General features: G+C 39.8%; 1 protein-coding gene and 1 long non-coding RNA gene across 4 annotated transcripts in view; one reads left to right on the top strand and one right to left on the bottom strand.

The window, feature by feature from the left end:
- The window catches only part of sfmbt2 (Scm like with four mbt domains 2), a 34,459-nt gene extending 21,240 nt beyond the window's left edge, over positions 1 to 13,219 (top strand). For all 3 annotated transcript variants that reach the window (XM_063905328.1, XM_063905326.1, XM_063905327.1), the window contains 15 exons: positions 734 to 983; positions 1,119 to 1,216; positions 1,697 to 1,798; positions 1,983 to 2,213; positions 3,312 to 3,438; positions 3,621 to 3,734; positions 3,815 to 3,857; positions 5,251 to 5,318; positions 7,390 to 7,529; positions 7,989 to 8,098; positions 9,458 to 9,633; positions 9,901 to 10,061; positions 11,224 to 11,481; positions 11,654 to 11,776; positions 12,339 to 13,219. In XM_063905328.1, the coding sequence (XP_063761398.1) occupies positions 734 to 983; positions 1,119 to 1,216; positions 1,697 to 1,798; positions 1,983 to 2,213; positions 3,312 to 3,438; positions 3,621 to 3,734; positions 3,815 to 3,857; positions 5,251 to 5,318; positions 7,390 to 7,529; positions 7,989 to 8,098; positions 9,458 to 9,633; positions 9,901 to 10,061; positions 11,224 to 11,481; positions 11,654 to 11,776; positions 12,339 to 12,479 (2,142 nt within the window). In that variant the 3' untranslated portion in view covers positions 12,480 to 13,219. The remainder of the gene's footprint in view (positions 1 to 733; positions 984 to 1,118; positions 1,217 to 1,696; positions 1,799 to 1,982; positions 2,214 to 3,311; positions 3,439 to 3,620; positions 3,735 to 3,814; positions 3,858 to 5,250; positions 5,319 to 7,389; positions 7,530 to 7,988; positions 8,099 to 9,457; positions 9,634 to 9,900; positions 10,062 to 11,223; positions 11,482 to 11,653; positions 11,777 to 12,338) is intronic.
- On the bottom strand, positions 3,615 to 18,702 carry LOC134879064 (uncharacterized). The gene is made up of 3 exons (XR_010167774.1): positions 18,590 to 18,702; positions 11,170 to 17,519; positions 3,615 to 3,732 (listed from the first exon to the last, which is right to left on the bottom strand). It is a non-coding gene; the product is annotated as an uncharacterized LOC134879064 (long non-coding RNA).
- Between the last annotated feature and the right edge of the window lie 286 nt (positions 18,703 to 18,988).

Raw genomic sequence — 18,988 nt, 5'->3', positions numbered from 1 at the left:
GGGAACAAAACAGGAACACAAGACCCTGAGAGAGGGAAATTAGGGTTAATGCTTGTCTTTCAATTTAATATGTGTAAAATGATGTTTTATCTGTACTGTCCGCTTGACTGTGACACTGTAAATTCCCCCGCTGTGGACGATTAAAGGATTTCTGATTTCTGGTATAGGATTCTTAACCCCGTAACAACCAGGGTACCGTATCTAGCGGAGGATTGGTCGAAAAGATTGATACGGCTGTCATGTCTGCACAGTAAATATGTAGCTGCTGGCTGCAGCATGATGAAGAACAGACAGTTATGAGAGCGCCATCAATCTTCTCATCTGACCCTGGGCAAGAAGGCAAACAAGTGCATTACTCAGAATGTCAAATGATTGTTTTAAACGGACAAAAAAAACACATACGAAGGACAATAGACTCTGGGAAGAAAAGGAAAGTCAATATAATTATAGATGACAGTATTTATTCTATCTCTTTATTCCTGCACTGAATTATTTATTTATACTGTATGTGAACGATATTGTATGTTGCCTTGTTGGAGGAGCTTGAGACTGGAGAGTTTCATTGCCAAAAGTCGCTATTGTGCATATTACAATAGAACCTTTGATCTTTAAATGTTGAAACAAAGGGTGCACAAACATGCAGCTTCAACACTTCTGTAAGCAAGTCAATGTTAGTGTCTTTCTCCCATTAGATAATATTTTGACATTTCTAATGAATCTCTGTGTCCCTCAGCCTCTGCGGGGTAAAAACACGGTGGATCTGATCGTGGAGGGCTCGCTTCTGGAGCTGCAGGACGTCTCCGGCCCGTTGCTCTACTGGCCTGTGCGGGTCCTGCAGAATGTGGGGGGGAGGCTGCGTCTGCGCTACGCCGGCCTCTCAGAGGAGCACCAGACTCAGGACAGCTGGCTCTTCTACCTCGAGGTCCGGCTCCGGCCGCTGGGCTGGGCTCTGGAGAACCAGCTCGCCCTAGAGCCGCCGACAGGTAATGAAAGGATCAGCTCTCAGATTGTATTTTTACTATTAGGCCTAAAACGTTTTTCTTTAAAAGTCTTATTTCTATTCATTGCTGACTAGGCATTTTATTTTTAACCTTTCACTTAATCCCTCCTCTCTTAAGGACTCAGGTCTCTAAGAAGCGCCTCAGAATGGCAGGAGGCTCTACAGGAAGCTCAACTCGACGGACAAAAGAGCCCGCTTCCCCTGGAGGTGTTCAAGGTTGGTCATCTCTGTCATATTTTATTTGTTAGACCTAAATCAGGGGGAGTTTTTCTTTATTACATTACATTACATTTTTATTTAAGATATCAAGTAGTTCAGAACTTCCGAAAATGAATTTTTATATGAGAATCTGGTTCTACTGATACCTGAGAACAAGCATACACACTAAGGCAAAGATGTGTCAAGCAATCATCATATATTGATTTGTTGAAACAAACTGTTTTACATTTATTGCATGCACAGTTTTCAGATCTGGCAAGAGTCTCTGAAATCAAAAAGGCAGCTAGCTTGAACCTAGATTATTTTAACAGGCCACATTTAGATTTTACATGTCATTATCTTCTACAGCAGGAGTAACATCTTCCCCCATCCATACTATGCCACCCAGCAGGGTTAACGTGACCTACATTGTTTCACATGTGCGCATTAACAGAAGTGGAGCACGTTTGTCTCAAAGTGTTGACTTTACTGTGTCAGGACCACGCGGACCCGCCCGAGCACTCCTTCAGGACGGGGATGAAGCTGGAGATGGTTTCTCCGTGGGAGCAGCTGCAGATCTGCCCCGTTTCTGTCACCAAGGTGAGTCCAACAATGACTCATCTTTAAATATATAAACATAAAGCAGATTCCTCCCTCAGCTGCCTTTTATTAATGTGGCAGTGATTTTTAACATGTTTCTGCCAAGAAGGAAACCTTGTTCCTCTTTTTGGAGGGGGCATTTGATCTTTAAAATAAAAACGTCTCTGCTCACTCCCCCCCCCAGGTCTACAACGACTTCTACTTCCAGGTCACTCTGGACGATCTCTCCCCTGACTTTAAGCCGCGATTTGTGGTGTGTCACGCCCACTCTCCCGGCATCCTGCCCGTGCAGTGGTGTCTGAAGCACGGTGTGACTCTGGAGCGGCCCCGGGGCTTCAGGGGCCACGACTTTGACTGGGCCGACTACTTGAAGCAGAGCGGGACCGAGGCTGCGACCGACGCCTGCTTCCCTGAAGTAAGGCTGGGCTAAGATTTCATTGACCAGGTTTTTTTAAAGGAGCACATGCTTGGCCTAAATTGACATAAATACCGTTAGGAGAAATATTTTCAGAATTGAAGGCACAATTGAGAGCCCCAAAGTTTATGTACGAGCAAAAACTGAGGGAGATAATCTGGGAGTACACTCAGAGGATATTCAGTGAGTAATATTGTGAGTGGAACAGTAAACCAGACATGTGTTTGCCAAACAAACCAGTTGGTCTTCATCTCTGAAATATCTTCCCTTGTGATACAAACTGTTAGAATGCACTACTGTAATGAATCTCACCTTTTGAGAGACATCTTACTTCTGTTTTCAAGTGTTGAATGCACTCATTCTAAGATTCAAAGACAAAAACTCTGCAGCACAATGAGGAGATTTATGATTTCAACTATTTTACAAGAGACAACGCCTCTGAGGTGTAACTGGTTTTGCCAACATAGATTAAAGGCTTTATAGTCATATGCACAATAAAGATCTGAAGTCCTTTTCCTCATCTGATAAAGAAAAGAGTGCACATGTCACCAAAGCTTTGAGAGGCCTCGAGGATCAAAGACAGTTTTAACTTGAATATCACAAAATGAGTTTTAACCCAAGTAGTTGTTTAAGCTTAATGTTTGCAGTGTAGAATTCTCCAGAAGTTAAGGGCACTCTCTGTACGTCAGGGCTAAATTCAACTACCGCGAGGTTGCGTAATTGATACTGTCACATCCTAGCATGTTTTAATCATCAATATTTACAAACAAACTAAAGCTTTAAAATATAAGTAGTGGGGGGAAAGCACAATAAAAGAAGTATGAATATTGTACTTAAGTTCAGTACTGAATTTCACTAGTTGAAAGTGCTTCATTTGTATTTTTTGCATATTCATTCGGACAGGATTTCTTCTGAGAACGGAGTGGAAAAAAACCCTGTCCGTGTGGATGAGGACTAAAAATAAACCATAGCTCTCTCTCTTTCTCTCTCCATTGGCCTTTTCCTTGTGTGTGTGTGTGTGTGTGTGTGTGTGTGTGTGTGTGTGTGTGTGTGTGTGTGTGTGTGTGTGTGTGTGTGTGTGTGTGTGTGTGTGTTCAGACATGGAAGAACAGAAGCTTTGCCAAGGACATGTGGCTGGAGGCGGTGAACCCTCACCGACGAGAGGAGGTGTGTGTGGCTCAGATCACACAGGTCAGAGGATGCCTGCTGTGGCTGCGACTCGAAGGTACAGACGTGTGTGTGTGTGTGTGTGTGTGTGTAGGGATTAAGTGTCAGAGGATTAAGTGTCAGAGAACTCTTGTTGTGTGTGTGTGTGTGTGTGTGTGTGTGTGTGTGTGTGTGTGTGTGTGTGTGTGTGTGTGTGTGTGTGTGTGTGCGTGTGTGACAGCTTTTTCTACCTGTCTCCAGGTGTGGCGAAGCCGCTGTCAGAGATTATCTTGGATGTGGAGTCCATGGACATCTTCCCTGTAGGCTGGTGCGAGGCCAACGCTTACACTCTGACCCCTCCTTTCAAACCTGTCTGTATGTACACACACAAACACAAACACGCACTTAGAGAAAACACACAATTTACTTGGGAGTGACAGCTTTTTTTTCTGCAGGTCAGAAGCAGAAGAAGATAGCGGTGGTCCAGCCGGAAAAACAGTAAGAAGAGACATTTATTTATCAAAACTGAACAGGGTTGATACTGTATGTGAACAAGAATCCTGCAGCCAAACAACATAAATGCTGGAGTATCAGCTTTCCATATGCCGATACATTTTAGAGTTTAAAAACTGGGTTCCCCGTTTTTGAAAGATAGCTTCTGTTTGATTAGCCCCGGCCGGACAATACCTGGGGGACAGATTAAAGAAAATGGACAAATGTAAATCAAAATGCTCCAAAATGTCTCACAGTAATTGATTAAGTTAATAATTGACAGTTAATGGCGTTATCGACTGTGTTCTGCAGCTCACAGATTATTCTGAACACAGAAACAACTCATGCAAACGCTTGAATGTCCATTTAAAATGCATTCAACTGCTCCTAATGTGTTGTCTGAGGGCAACATGACAACTAAATGGAGGAGGACACTAAAATATCACTGTAATAACAACAGCAGTGTTATACTTCAGCGGGTTTGAAATAAGAATATGTTGGTTTTCCATCTTTCTACCTGGGAGCCAACAGAAACAAAAGTGAAGTTTTCTTTGGAAGCGCCTCAAGGTTTTTTCTCACTCTCTGTCACTCCAGAGATATTCATTGAAACGGCGGCAGAAACAGCTTCCCCAGGGCTCTGATTGATTTTGTTGACAAATGACATGTTACAGCGTCAGGCTGGGAAATGCAGCCCGGGAACACGAGAGGAATCTGAGCCGCTCTTTGACAGATCTCTCTTCTCTACACTAATTTCAGTTCTCACCTTGGGGAATCCCCTCATCAATACTTTCTAAAGATAGCTGTGGTCATATTACTGAGCTATAATTAGGCTAAGGGACAAAACTTTAGTTGTAACTGTCATTTAACCCTCTACCTTTAATGTTAAATGATTTTGTTCATAGGTTGAAAGATGGAAAAGTATTACTAATTTGAATGAGGGACAACGGTTCTGTTTTATTTACCATTTAGTGCTTATTTAACACTCTGAAAACCCATTTGAGGAGCAGTTTTGATGAAAGTTAAACGGAAATTCAAGGAAAATATCATACATGTTTTAATGATCAGGAAGTAATTCAGATTTGTTTTGTTGTATTCATTTATTGATTATTTTTAACCAATCTTTTTTGAATACACACTTTTTTCCCTTCACAAAATTCTCACCAGTCACATTTAAGTCTAGTTTTCATTTATTTATATTGTAGGTAAAATTGTGTTAAGAATAAAAATAGTTTGGATTTTGAATGATGTGAATAATGTGAATAATGTGGACAAAAACAAAACTCGTTCTAACCCCCCTTTAGTAGCTGTTGTCTAATTGCTCTGTCGTTTCCTGTCTGTTTAGATTTTTTTATGGATTTTTTAATGGATTTTTAAAATGTATTTATCGTCCCTCCTGCAGGTTGGCTCCGGCCCCGCAGTTAGAGACGACTCCTGTCATCTCCTGCCAGCCCGTCGCCATGGATCCAGGTAATCAGCCGCACGTTACACATGATTAATCTCCGGTGATTAATGCTAACGAGCTGCTGGGATGAGCATGGAGGGGAAACCCCGCTCTTCAGACGCTTGTAAACAGTAGTTTGTGAAGCTCAATATTTAGTTTGTGTTCCTTCCCATTAATCATATTGAATGTATATAGCCCTATATCCCAAATACACATTTGTCTCGTGGGTCTTTACAGAGTGTACGGTAAACAACAAGAAAGGCTCCCAAAGTAACAATTAACGATTGAAAATGTAGAGAAAAAAATTGCAAGAATGAAAAGGTGTTCATATATCAAGATCAAGGATCCAGGAGAATGTCTTCCAGGTGCAGCCCAAAAAAAAATTATAGTGTTGGCCACGATTCACACTTTCGCTAACACTGTTTAAAATGAGTCTGCCTATAAATAGTTTATATGTGCCTTTTCTGCAAATGGCCAACATATTATGCCCAAGCTGTTATTGCCTTCAGTTCTCACACTATAGAGACTATAGATTATTATTATTATCATCATCATCGACGAAACTGAAAGGTTTTGTGTACATAACTGAAGATTTCTGTCTCTGTGTGAAAAAAACTCAAGATATGATTTGTAAAATTCCATACATTATGAAGATATTACAGGTAAATAAAATAAAAACATCAAGATAATATGTTTTTGTATGAAACCTATGTTCATGTTATGCAAGACAAAACACTCCCATGTGAATGAAATGCCTGTAGTACCTGCTTAGAATAAACCTTCAGGTTCAACACGTTATGTAAACCAGTCATTTAAAAGTCAAATCTAATATGTAGGTTGACAATTTCACCTGTTAACATCTGACCTTTAGCGTGCTTTATTATCTTAATTGTGCACGTTCACCATGCAAAGGACATGTGATATTAGTAAGCCCCTTTTATATAACTGGGTTTATGGGATTAAAGCCAAAATGTAGGAAAAAAAGGCCGAACTAAAGACATTTGATTTAGCTAAATGTGTGCTTGTTTTGGGTTCCTCTAAGGGAGATAGTGTATTCTGTTTGTGGTGGATCTGAATGTAAACAATAACAAGTTTGTTCACGCACAAAGAGAATGTGGGCTGAGGGTTGATTCCAGGAGAACCTTGCCCCAGAGTTCCCTGTTAAAAACCTCCCACTCACTCATGCATATTCCCCCTCCCCTCATTACTATTCACCACTGTTTGTTATGACGACTATTTATCTCTAAAGGGGGAGAGGGGGGGCATGCACTCTCAGACTCTGCACTCAGTTCTGTGGTGCAATGCTTGGAGTTACATACGACTGAAATACGAGCAAAGGAAATACAATGATTCAAATTAATATGCACTGTTAACAAAACTATTTTCTAAATGAGTTCTTTATTTTGCGTGACGCCCACATATAAACACAATTTTAAATGATGGTCATTTCACATGAGATAGTTTGCTGTAAAGGTTTTGTTTTTTCCTTGTGGTGCTTCTTACTGGTTTTGATTTGGCTGGGCTCAGTTGGGTAAAGGAAGGTTATGCCACAAATTTCTTTACAAAAGTCAGGATTTAGCAACATTTAGAATTAGCCACCAAATAACTACGAATAAAAATAAGCATTCCGTACAATACGACTCCTACCCGGCAACCAAAAGGTGCTAAATGTATGCGATCCACAATAACAATAACGAGTGTAATTATGCTTAACTTCTTAAACTCGTCAGTATAGTCTGATAGTAAAAATATTGTTTTTTGTGTGTCCAGTCTGCGTTGAGCTTAAATATGGATGTACAGCAGCTGAGGACGAACCCACATTTGAGATTTAATCTTCAGTCCAAACAACTTCAAAGTTTTAGCTTGGATCTCCAACGCTACAAACCACAGTTCATGTTTAGGCGTGATTTTATTTACACAGGTCTATGCTTTGATCATTAATTCCTGAGAAAACCTTTTGTAGTGCTTGTGTAGGTATCAGGAAATACAGATAAGATTTACTTACAGATGACTCTTTTTGTAAGTCTGAAAGAGAAGATTTTTACCTGGCCCAAGTTTGCACACATATTTATTTCCACATTCTGTCCTCTCTTTCAGTCTCAGCTAATGGCAGGTACTGCTGCTCAAAGATTTTTGTCAACCACCGCTGTTTCTCAGGCCCGTACCTCAACAAGGGACGCATCGCCGAACTGCCGCAAGCTGTCGGGCCCGGGAAGTGCACACTGGTCCTCAAAGAGGTGGGCTGATGTCACGAGTCAGGTTTAATCAAAGAGTTGCACACTTTCAAAGGGAGGGAGTAGGCACAATGAAAGGTTGGGAGGACATGAAAGACGGAGGGTGAGAGCGATTTCTTGTTAACCACCTGCAGTGTCTTCATGTTAATGTGTAGAGCTGTCAGTCAAGAGTGTTTACTCATACACACCACTGCTCAGCAAAACAGACGGTTAATTTCACCAGAGACTGTCTGCATACACACATGTTGAAAAACAGAGTGCGTCTCCTTCAGGTTTGAGCAGTTACTCTGATTTCTTTGGAGATGTTTAATTACAGGTAACTTTAATGATGTGATACTGAGATTAGGTTGCTGTTGAGTTTTTAAACAGGTGATTATTAATTGTAACTGAATAGATTTTTAGAGTGACACTCCCAGCCCTGTTCTCTTGAACCAGGAGTTTATTTTTGTTTTCTGCCTCCAGCTGCTCAGCATGCTGATCAACGCCGCCTACAAGCCCGGACGAGTCCTGAAGGAGCTGCAGGATCTGGAGGATCATAGCTGGGACTGCCAAGAGGAGACCCTCAAAGCCAAGTGGGTAAAAACCCCAAATACAAAGACATGCAGCAGACTGTTCATCGAAATAAGAAGACAGAAGTCCCATTGGATTCTGCCATATCTCACAAAATAAGCTTATTGGCGAACATAAAGTTAGGACCCTAACCCTGACCCTTTTCCACTAATCTAACCAGAATAATGTTAAAAGAAACACTTGACCTCGAAGAAACCCTAAGTGCCAAAATGCTAACTCATTTTCGTGTTGAGGACACATTCCTGCACCACTGTATTCGGTCAAGTTAGGGCTCTGGTTATTTTCAGGCGCTTTAAAGTAATACAATTACATGACTTTATGTATTATAAATCATCGTGTATCAAGCTTTGACCACATCCTCCCCAAAATCTGAATCTGGCCTCACAGAGCCTCTTTATTGGATTTATTGCTTTCTTCCTGCCGTGGAGTGTGTGATTTCCTTCACTGCTGGGTGCACAGAGCCAAATTATTCCACAGCTCCAGGCTCTGTGTTTTCTAATCAAAACTGCCCTGTTTTTCATATCTGGCTGAAGTAGGAAGACTTGGCCTTGCAGAGGTTGTAGTGAGTCACCTGTGGTAGGCTGCGGAGCATCATGTTCTCATTCATGCATGGGGGTTTTGACACCTCAACAAAGAAATACAATTTTTCGGTTTTCGCTGCCCAGACAGGGAAGTTCCTTCACCAAGGAGACACATTAGATTTTTGAACATACTTTATATTGTTGTGCTGAAAAAAACAAGTAAATCAGTTGATAAACAGAGCAATGAAAAGGAAGAAAAAGAAAGTTCAATTACATCAGATGCAGGTCCGATTTGTCCTTTGAGCGTTTGCCAAAAGATCGAATCACCCTTCCTAACCTTCGCCATTAAACAGGAGATTGCCAGCGTAATCCTCATCAACCGGATGATCTAAAATCAGTAAAACAGCCCACTTTCACACCATAACTGCCAGGGCAATCATCATTCAGTGTCAAACGCTCTGATGTATCACAGTTTTATTATGCATTGTTCTCGTGAGTAAAAGTCAAATCCCTGCACCACAGTAGAGAGGTGCAGGAATGAGCTCTGTGGTTAATACAAGCTGAAGAGATACTTACTTTCTTTTAGCTTTTTACATAGGGCGACTGCTTTTACACTTCAAAAAGTCATACATTGGTTTAGTATGTGGAGATTATCCTGCTGAGTAAAACATACAAGTACAATAAAGGTGAATTTGTCATAGATCTTATTTTCCGCAATTTTTCAATATCAAACGATTTCAAACTTAGGAAACCTACGATTCTAACTCCCTACAAAAATACGTCATCCCTGCACCACCATACAGTATGTCATCACACCTTTCTTCTCTCTTTTTCCTGCAGATATAAAGGGAAAACCTATCGCTCCACCATCCGCATCGTGCGCCTCGCAGACCAGATCGCGGACTTTTGTCGTAAAGTGTGCGTGAAGCTGCAGTGCTGCCCGAACCTCTTCAGTCCTGTCCTCGTCGCCGACAAGTGCCCGGAGAACTGCTCCGTCCAGACCAAAACCAAATACAGTGAGTGTGTGCTAAACGCATCACTACTGATATTTTTGACACTTTAAGCACACTGTACTGAGGATACGTTTGTGCTTTTTCTGAAGAAACGTTTTAAATGTAGGACTTATATTGGAGTGTAAGAGCCACTAAAGTAAAGGAACTGAGTATTTCTTCCACTTCTGGCAACCCCAAATCAAAGAGTGTATAATTGCCACTGATGAGTAGCTAGGATGTGTTTTTGTTTTGTGGTGTGTATTGTTTTCAACATCTGCTATGCGTTCGCAGCTTATTACTACGGGAAGAAGAGGAAGCTCTCCAAGCCAATGGGTGGAGAGGAGGCGACAGAGGCCAAGCCGACGCGCCGCAGGAAGAAGAGGAAAGCAATCTTTGTGCAGAAGAAGAGACGCTCGTCCAACGTGGACTACACTCCTGCCGGCTCACCGCAGGTTAGATAACACTCCTTCCCTGAAACCGAGTGTACAGTCATAATCCAGTTTATAAATAACAACATCCCTACCTGAGACAGGAGGGAGAGGAGCTTCAATCTAGTTTGGCAGCCTATATGTTTACTCACTTAATTTACAACTGTTTTAATAAATGATGAAAAAAATGTAAAGCAACATTTTAAACAATTATCTTCTGGCTGAAAGTTTTTCTGTTTTTTTTCTCAGTTTTATTTTGTTGCAGACTAAATATCTTAAAGTCGTGGACTGTTAACTGGACCAAAACGAAGAAGATATTTTATAGATCATTTGCAGATCATGTGATCTTGAAATTAATCCTTTATTTTAACCTTAAGGATTTTTTAAAAGGTACAAAAGCCTCACAATGAAGAAGCTCAAAGAGTTTTGTCTTACTTTAAAAAATACAAATATTCAATATAAAAGTGTTCATTCATTTTTCTTTCAACCAACTAATTCATTTATAATTTCAGCTCTACAGCAGCAGTACCAATTGAACTGGTGTTTAATATCATTGAATTGAGAATCAATAATAAACTCCACAAGTAAGAACTACAACTCAAATACTGACAAACAATAACAACAACAAAAGCTTTGAAAAGTAGAGTCTGGGTGAGTAACCCAACCTCAGGTCGCGTGGTATCTCACTCAATCTAAGTCTCGCTTCTTGCTCTCAGTGGAAACTTGAGTGGACACCATGAGTCATTGCTTTTAGGAACGAGGAACTTCAAACTAACGTCAGCTCTGTTCCTACCCAGCTTAAATATCTCAGCCTGTGTGACATCAGAGGGAGTGGGAAGTAGTCAAGTTTCAACATCATTTTTGTCTCTTTCAGTTATCAAATGTTTTTGTGCAGGAAAACAGGACAACAACATGTTTGTGACCTTTGGGACACATAAGACAATGGCTCATTCTGGAGGATTTGAGTAAAAATATATGATTTGAAGTCTAAGAACTTGTATGCATTAACACAGCCAAGGTGATCGTGAATAATTATAGATAGAATCTTCATAGTGAAGAACAGCGGTTATTAGCATAACAACATGCTTTAAGTTGTTTTTTTGAGCGTGTGTGCAGTGTGTAGGTGCCTTACCCATCATACTGAAGCCCACACACAACATGACTTCCCCTGATTCCCCCCCTTCAGGACAGCGAGGAGGATGAAGAGCTGATGTTGCAGTCGGGCAGTGAAGGCACTAGCTCGGAGCCGCGTGAGGACCACAATGACGCTTCCTCGGTGGAGGTGACCAGCAGCCGCCCCCGTCGGGCTGCCACGCTGCGCAGGGCCTTCAGCCCAAGCGGCTCTGCGGGCAGCATGGAGGCCCCCGAGGGCCGCAGGAGGTCCACGCGCTCACTGTCCGCTCACAACCAGAAGTACCAGCCACCGGAAGGACAGGACACACAGGTCAGTACATTATTACAGTACAGTATGGTTATTGTGGTGGATTAAATAAATCAGTAGATCTACAGCGCTTTCACCAGAGACGGATGAGTCCAGCCTTAGACCGAATGATTTGAGTGATTAAAACAAATGTGTCTGTAATTGACAGTGTGTGTTTCTTACGTGTGTGTGTCAGATGGAGAAGGAGGAGGATCAGCTGGTGTTGGACAGAAACCCTCTGGAGTGGAGTGTAGATGAGGTCGTTCAGTTTATAAACTCAACTGACTGTGCATCTCTGGCCCACATCTTCCAGGAGCAGGTACACACACCATTTCTTACTTACATCTTTATTCAGCTCATGACGTCAAACTGACAACAAGCCAATGGTCGACAGTTAGGTTTTTTATTTTAGGTTTGTTTAAAAAAATGGTGGTGATACCATCTGTCTTTTTGCTATTAAAAAGGCTGAAGCATTTGTAAGGATGGGCTTTAGCAAGAGGATCTGGTTTGAAAACTGTAATAGTTTGACATTTCAACCCAAAGAATATAAGAAGTAATCTTTAGAATCCAGAATCAGATAAAAACCGTTTCTCTATAAATATTTTGCATCAGGACAATCGACAGTTGCATGTTAAGTTTTTGTCTAATTTTCATGCATTTATCCTCAATAATTAAAGAGCAGAATCATCCGGCTGGACTAAAAAGCATTAATATGGTCTTGCAGCTTAAATGATGACAACGTTTGGAGGCGTAAGGTCAAAACAAAGACTTGTCCGACAGTTTAAGCCAGAAGTGCTGGGTTAGAAAGCTTCAAAATCCAGCACAAGTGACACTATTCTTTAACTGTGTCTTTAAATACTAATGTACATCTCTGCCTGCAGGACATTGACGGTCAGGCGCTGCTCCTGCTCACTCTCCCCACTGTACAGGAGTGTATGGACCTGAAGCTCGGGCCCGCCATCAAGCTGTGTCACCAGATAGAGCGCGTCAAGGTCGCCTTTTACAGACAGTACGCCAACTGATCCAGGAGCAGCACGACAATAAGGGCCGTTGGAATAGGTGCCTCCTGGTGGAAAGTTGTGGAGCTTTTATGGATTTCCAACATGCAAGAAGAGGGATATTTTGGGGAGCGATTGCACTGGAAAAGCACAAACAGAGGAATATCCCCTCGAGAAGCTGAAGGATTACTTCTGGGATAATGCTGGTGTCAACATTGGATGGAGTACCCACGGAAACGTCCACCAAAAAGACGTCGGGGTCAAACAGTTTACTCATCCTGTGAAGAGGTTATTATGAGAGGCTGAAGACTTCTGTTTTTATTTCTTACTTTTCATTTCCATTCTATTTGTGACTGAAGAGCAGTATAGCATTTAAGTTAAAAACATGATTATTGACCATGAAGAGTTTTCCCTTTATGTGTGACATGATTGGATATATTTGAAAATATTTAACAAACCAAGAAGTAATATATTTGAAATATTTATCGTTATCCATTGGGATTCAGAGAAAAGAATTGATCAGTTATATAATAATGTCCACAGGAACTACTTCACCCCCAAAAGATGTTTAAGTTATTTCAGATACAGGATCGGCATTTATTTAGATTCACACTTCAGTTTTTAGAGGAACACTTTGTGATGTGTTGCTCTCCTCCTGGTGATACAGTCACATGAAACAATCGTGGAAGCTATTTTGTGTCCATCTATGCAAATGTGTTGCAGATATTTTTGATAAGTAAGAAAATAAATTTCTATTCATTTTTTATCCGTTTGGTTCGAACTGTTCTTGTATATATAAAACACTCTTTGTACTTTATTTATGTAAAAAAACAAAATGCTTATAAATCCCACAGATTACATTTGAGATTTTCTAAAGACAAAAGAATATCTGTGAAAGATACTAACCTAACATACCGAAAAAACACTCCTTTCCACAAGTGTGCATATTACATCTCACAATAGCACTGTTGGACTGTTATCCTGCATGTTGTGTATGCAGTGAAATCAAATAAATGTAGTTGAGTGAATGTACAAGTAGCGAAAAATGAGAGAAGGCCTAATGAAAGTATATCAAATTAAAATGACTCACTCAAATTCATTACTTTCTGCCACTGGGAAACAAGTAGCTGTAACAATGATGTATGAGGAATGAACTGTTAGTTATTGTAGACGTTGGCTCAGTTATACACTGAATGATTTACGGCAGAGAAGAAATCAGTGATGAATTACCAGTTGATGTTTTTTAAATATATGTGTTGAAAAGACAAACTAAAATGCTGTATAACAGCTGCTTTCAGAATGCAGGTTATAAAAAACCTATCCAAGGACATAAGAGACCGAATAACCGAGCAGGTAGGTTGTTACTTACCTTTGTGATCAGTGGGTTACAACCAAAACGACACACTGTTTAGCTAAATTAGAAAACCCTTAACACCTCAACATGGTGAAAAACAAGCAAGCAGAGGAGTCTAGATAAATAATCCTACAAACAATTTATTCAGTACTACTTTACAGTGTCAAATAAACACTGATAATTCAATCAAACAATACAATTTTAACAACTTTTTACCCAGTTTGCTCGTACAACTTAGTACACAACAAACACACTTACACTGTATTTATAAAGTTGATCTCTGTTTACAGTTGATTTCAAGTTTCCTACAGCCTTATAGCGAATGACCCTGCCACTCAAGATACACACGTCTCCATGAAGGGTTTATGAAGCCACAGTTGAGACAGTGGAGGAAATGTTAAGTCCCCTACTGTATGAGCTGTGAGAATGAAGGAAGTCGAACCTGACTGTGGTTAACAGAACACACACACTGACGACAGAGTCAGTAAAAGAGGAACCACACTCCTCTCTGTCGAAATGAGCAAACATCAGCTATCACAAACAGACGTTCATCTTTCATCAATAAAATCATTTCATCACTGTAATCTATTCATTCTCTCATTTACAAAACAGATATCATTTATTCAACTGATTATAGGAACAGAGTGATATTGATTAAGCTATAGAATTATAGCATACGAACTATAGCACTGGATGTATTTCATATGTTGCATATGAAATATCAAACTGTGCCTATACTACAATTTATACTTTAATAAAAGGTGTGTAATTAACTTATATCTTTCATTTGTAAATCAGTCATTCCAACCAGGGCCAATTCTGCAGTTGTTAAAGGTAGTGGATAATTCATATGAAAGATACATATAATGGATGTACGGTTGAAATGAAAATGGAAAGGTTGGAAATATATACATAAAAGTTATTGATCATGGTTTTAATAGTTAGCTAAAAGAAAAGTAAACAGTTGAATACTTCTGAAGTAAAACAATGCTGGTTGTTAGTTTGCTAAATGTAAGGAAAACCTTTGTGTTAGCTCAAAGTAAGAGAAAAATGAGTAACAAATGCACTAAATGAAATGTACAAACGAGTTCGTTATAATCCATGGATGGTATTTATATACTGTATCCAACTCGTCCAAATAACCTTAACATTGACATTCAATTGTCTGACACTACTGTCCTCTATATGATGAAAGTCAAATGATCACATGGAACATGCGATGTGCGTTGAGTCATCTCACAGGGCTGTGAAACACACCTTGTAAATTATTACTAATATATGGATTTGGAAAAAGACCATAGTCACGAAATTACGTTTTTGAAATCTCTTTGAACGGTGAGTAATAGTTGGAGTTTGACTCACAATAATCATGATGGTTTGATTCACTTTACTGAACTGTGCCAAAATTAACAAGCAGCCTTGACAGACACTAATGTATTCCACAGAAACCAGACAGAGCAATTTCACATGAAATGAGACGCTGTTTATCAAACAAAAAACCCCAAAATGCCACCGAGAACAAAAACCTGAAATTGAAGTGTGTAAACAAAAGCTGCAATTCATCTCTTTCCCTTGAAATGGAATGTCTTTTCATAGAAAGGGGATCAATGATAAAAGCGATTCCACTCTTTTCTCTACGTGCATGATGTGGTTTATTACTACTAAGGCTTTATTTACAGTGTTGGTTGTGTAGGCAGACTTGCTTTTCCAGCAACACCCTGTTAAATAAACAGGGTAGTGTAACGCAAACAGAGATGAATTATAATGAGGGAAAGCAGCAAGACGCAGGTATGAAGAAATTACAGGTAATCACGGCTGCTAAAATTAAAAGCAGTCTTTCCTGAAACATGATATGAGTATTTACGGTAAAGCCTTGTCTGGCTGGAGATTCTGTAAAACTCTGATTATATTTCAAACCTATTGTTTCTAAGATCTAGAATGAACTATCCCACTCCTTTTCAAGAATGAGTGAAGGTTCCTGAACTGAGTATTGTTATTTATGCTTGATACAATAAAAGCAGACCTGAAGCAAAAAAGGATTCAATCTCCAAGAAGTCTGATTCAAATGTGTAAATATTAGAGGTATCTCAAAGAGCCGCTCACCCTAAGTAAAATAAAATGACCACCATTGACAATATTACAATCATATTTGCTTTCTGTTTGAAAGTATTCATCACAAAAACTACAGTTTGGAAAAATGACATCTGAATTATTCCCACCCCAAACAAAACCGGTATGTAAGGGCATTACCTTATCTTAATATTTATGCCTTCAGAAGGTGACAACCCATATTGGGACCCATCAGTAATTTAGCAAACACTTAACATCACATACAAATAATGTGTTCTATGCAGTGAAATACACAGATCTGATCATCATACATAAATAAACACCATTTATTCAATTATACCAATTCCATTTCTAAGACTCAAACACTTTAGCGACATCTATGCTAACCTCTCTAGCTGCAATCCAAAGTGAGACCATAAAAGGACATTACGTTGCTGTACTTGACTCTATTGACAGGGTCTAGTTAATCACACCAAGTGAAATAGAAAACAACAACAATAACATCTCTGTAATGGAGATGGTGGCCATTAAAGCGGTGTCATAATTGGATGTAATGCTGTATCATGAACCATACCCTAACATTAGTGACAGGGTATGGTACATGGCAGGCAGCAGCGAGGCGCGTGCTTTCCCTCTCACTATCTCTCTGCAGTTAATTTAATAGCACACACACACACACACACACACACACACACACACGACACTTTCTATTGAGTCACTCTGAAAAAGCTGCTACCTTATACTGTTGCCTGGCAACCTCGTATCAAACGCCCACTTTGCATGATTTTCCGCGCGCTCGTACGTGAATTCAGACTGAAGTCACATCAGCAGCGGAGTAAACAGACGTTTGATTTAAAAGGGAGACGCAGACGTTCTGGTTCATACTCAGCTGCTGCGGTGTCAGTAGCTCCAGGTTTTAAAGGTGGAGACAGGTGTAGCGGCTCAATGATGTTGACAGGAGATCCGATTTCCTGTAGGGCGTGTTGTCAGGCTGGCTGATCAAAGCTCATCTTTGTTACAGGAATAATCCATCAGCTGATAGATCAATTTCTCATGTTCCTGTGAGGATTGAAATCAGACTAGGGCTAATAAAACTACTAGCAACTATTTTGACTGTCTTTGCAATATGATTTGCGAGATCAGAGGGAATTGAATGTATTTTAAATGATTTCTGTAGCATACAAATACAGTATATCCCTCATTTTGAAAGCAATTACAGGTGAATAGGGCAAACTAATAGATTCCCATGAAAGTCCCACGGTTGATTGCTCACATTAAGACTAATAATTGTCTCATTGTGCGAGTTTCTGATATTAATATGCAAATGAAGTATTCAGTAATGCTAACTTGGTGTACCCTAAATTTCATTTTGGGTTGTTTTCTGAGCTGTCAAAATGCTTTTTGTGCTTTATTTAGATACTCATAGTGTGGTAGTTATTCAAACTGCACTCACAGAACAGTATGTTATACAGCTTCAGTTCAGCACCATCGGGTCATTATCCTGCAGCCATTCAGAGGAAAGCTTCAAGGATTCTGCCATGGGTGAGTCTGAGAGGAAAAAGGTGGGAGGAGGAGGTTCAAGGAGGAAAGGAGGGGTGAGGGGAGGACGAAGGAGGGGGAGGGAGAGAGTGAGCCGAGGTCTGCAGGGTGGAAAGGAGAACGAAACAGAAGACGGATATTTTAGTTTGAAGATGCTGACATGAGCTTCATGTTGATCTCCACAGAGAACTCTCTAAAAGTGTATTCTGCATTATTTGTTAAATGTTCCTGTGAAGAAGAATAATTTACAATGTTTAAAATAAACTAAGCCGAGAAGTGATAAGTTTAGCTCATTCATTGCTGCCTCAATATGCAGCTTGACTTCTTCTGATTGTACGTCTGCTTACACATCGTTCATTCTTTAAACCACGACAGTTACACTAACTAGATCTGACTGCATGTTCTTATTATTGGCATCTTGTGTGTACTTCATGTCTTCTGGTTAAGTTTCCATCCTTTTCACTAACGTCTCCAACGTAAGAGACACGTCCTGCTCCAATAAGCAAGTCAAGCTGGATCATTTGCCACTATTTGACATCACAGTGGCAAACACTATTTTGTTCCACTTCTACACACACGTTTGGAATTGCTTCCTTTTTCATAAAGGGAAGGTCCCCAAAAATCAGCATTACAATTCAAACTTAACATTTGACTCACTTAAGACGCGTTAAAAACTGGTCAAATCTACTCAAATGAAGTATAAATAGAGTGTAGTTTAGAACTTGACCTTAAAATCAACGGGCAGGCTATATTAAACTGTAGGTAACCATAGCAACACTATTTTTTACACTTCACTTCATCAATATAATCCACATTAGTGGTGAAACTGAACTCAGCATGTGTAACAATGACTAAAGATACTCCATATAAAGGCCCTTTTCATCGTGTTGGTGTGAGGTCAAGAGACAAACTGATACTAAGATATAAAAGTATGAAATGTTTTACAGATTTTATGATCTTTAACTTCTTGTGTTTCTACTTTTTATAGTGGATCTTTCATCGTGCATTTTTTACTTCTTTTTTTAAAATTCAATTGTATTTAATTCAATCTTTTATTAGACATTTACTAAACCTCTGACGTTTCCTTAAATGTTTTATTTTTGTATTTAATTCTGAAAGGGAGCAACGCTATGAAAACCAAATGATGGTTCTGATGATATTATCAACTCACCTCAGCCGTCCTAAAGAAGGTTACAGTATAAAGTGGAAAGCCTTGGTGTTGTTGGCTGACCTTCTCCTCCTGTTAAAACCTGCCTGCTCTGTATAGATTAATCCAAACCTGTTCCACCTGCTACAACCTGTTCAAGATGATTCAAATCTAAACAGCCCGCAGTGTCATTACACTGTCAACAAACCAACTCCTGACATGAAAAATTATTTGTCTACAAACGCAACAGTCTGTAGGAAGCTGGTCACATTTTCCTTCCAAAACAATACAAAATATCTGCTGTGACAAAGACGGAACAAAGGTGAACATTGTATTTGGTTTCCCATCTCTAACCTGCTTCATTTCAAGTAATACTAAATACTGAATACAAGGAGTCAAATCACAAATCACAAATTACACTTT

The sequence above is a fragment of the Eleginops maclovinus genome, chromosome 17 (assembly GCF_036324505.1).
Source record: "Eleginops maclovinus isolate JMC-PN-2008 ecotype Puerto Natales chromosome 17, JC_Emac_rtc_rv5, whole genome shotgun sequence".
Taxonomy (NCBI): domain Eukaryota; kingdom Metazoa; phylum Chordata; class Actinopteri; order Perciformes; family Eleginopidae; genus Eleginops; species Eleginops maclovinus.
The sequence above is the reverse complement of the archived record's forward strand: the minus strand, read 5'-3'. Positions and strand labels throughout refer to the sequence as shown.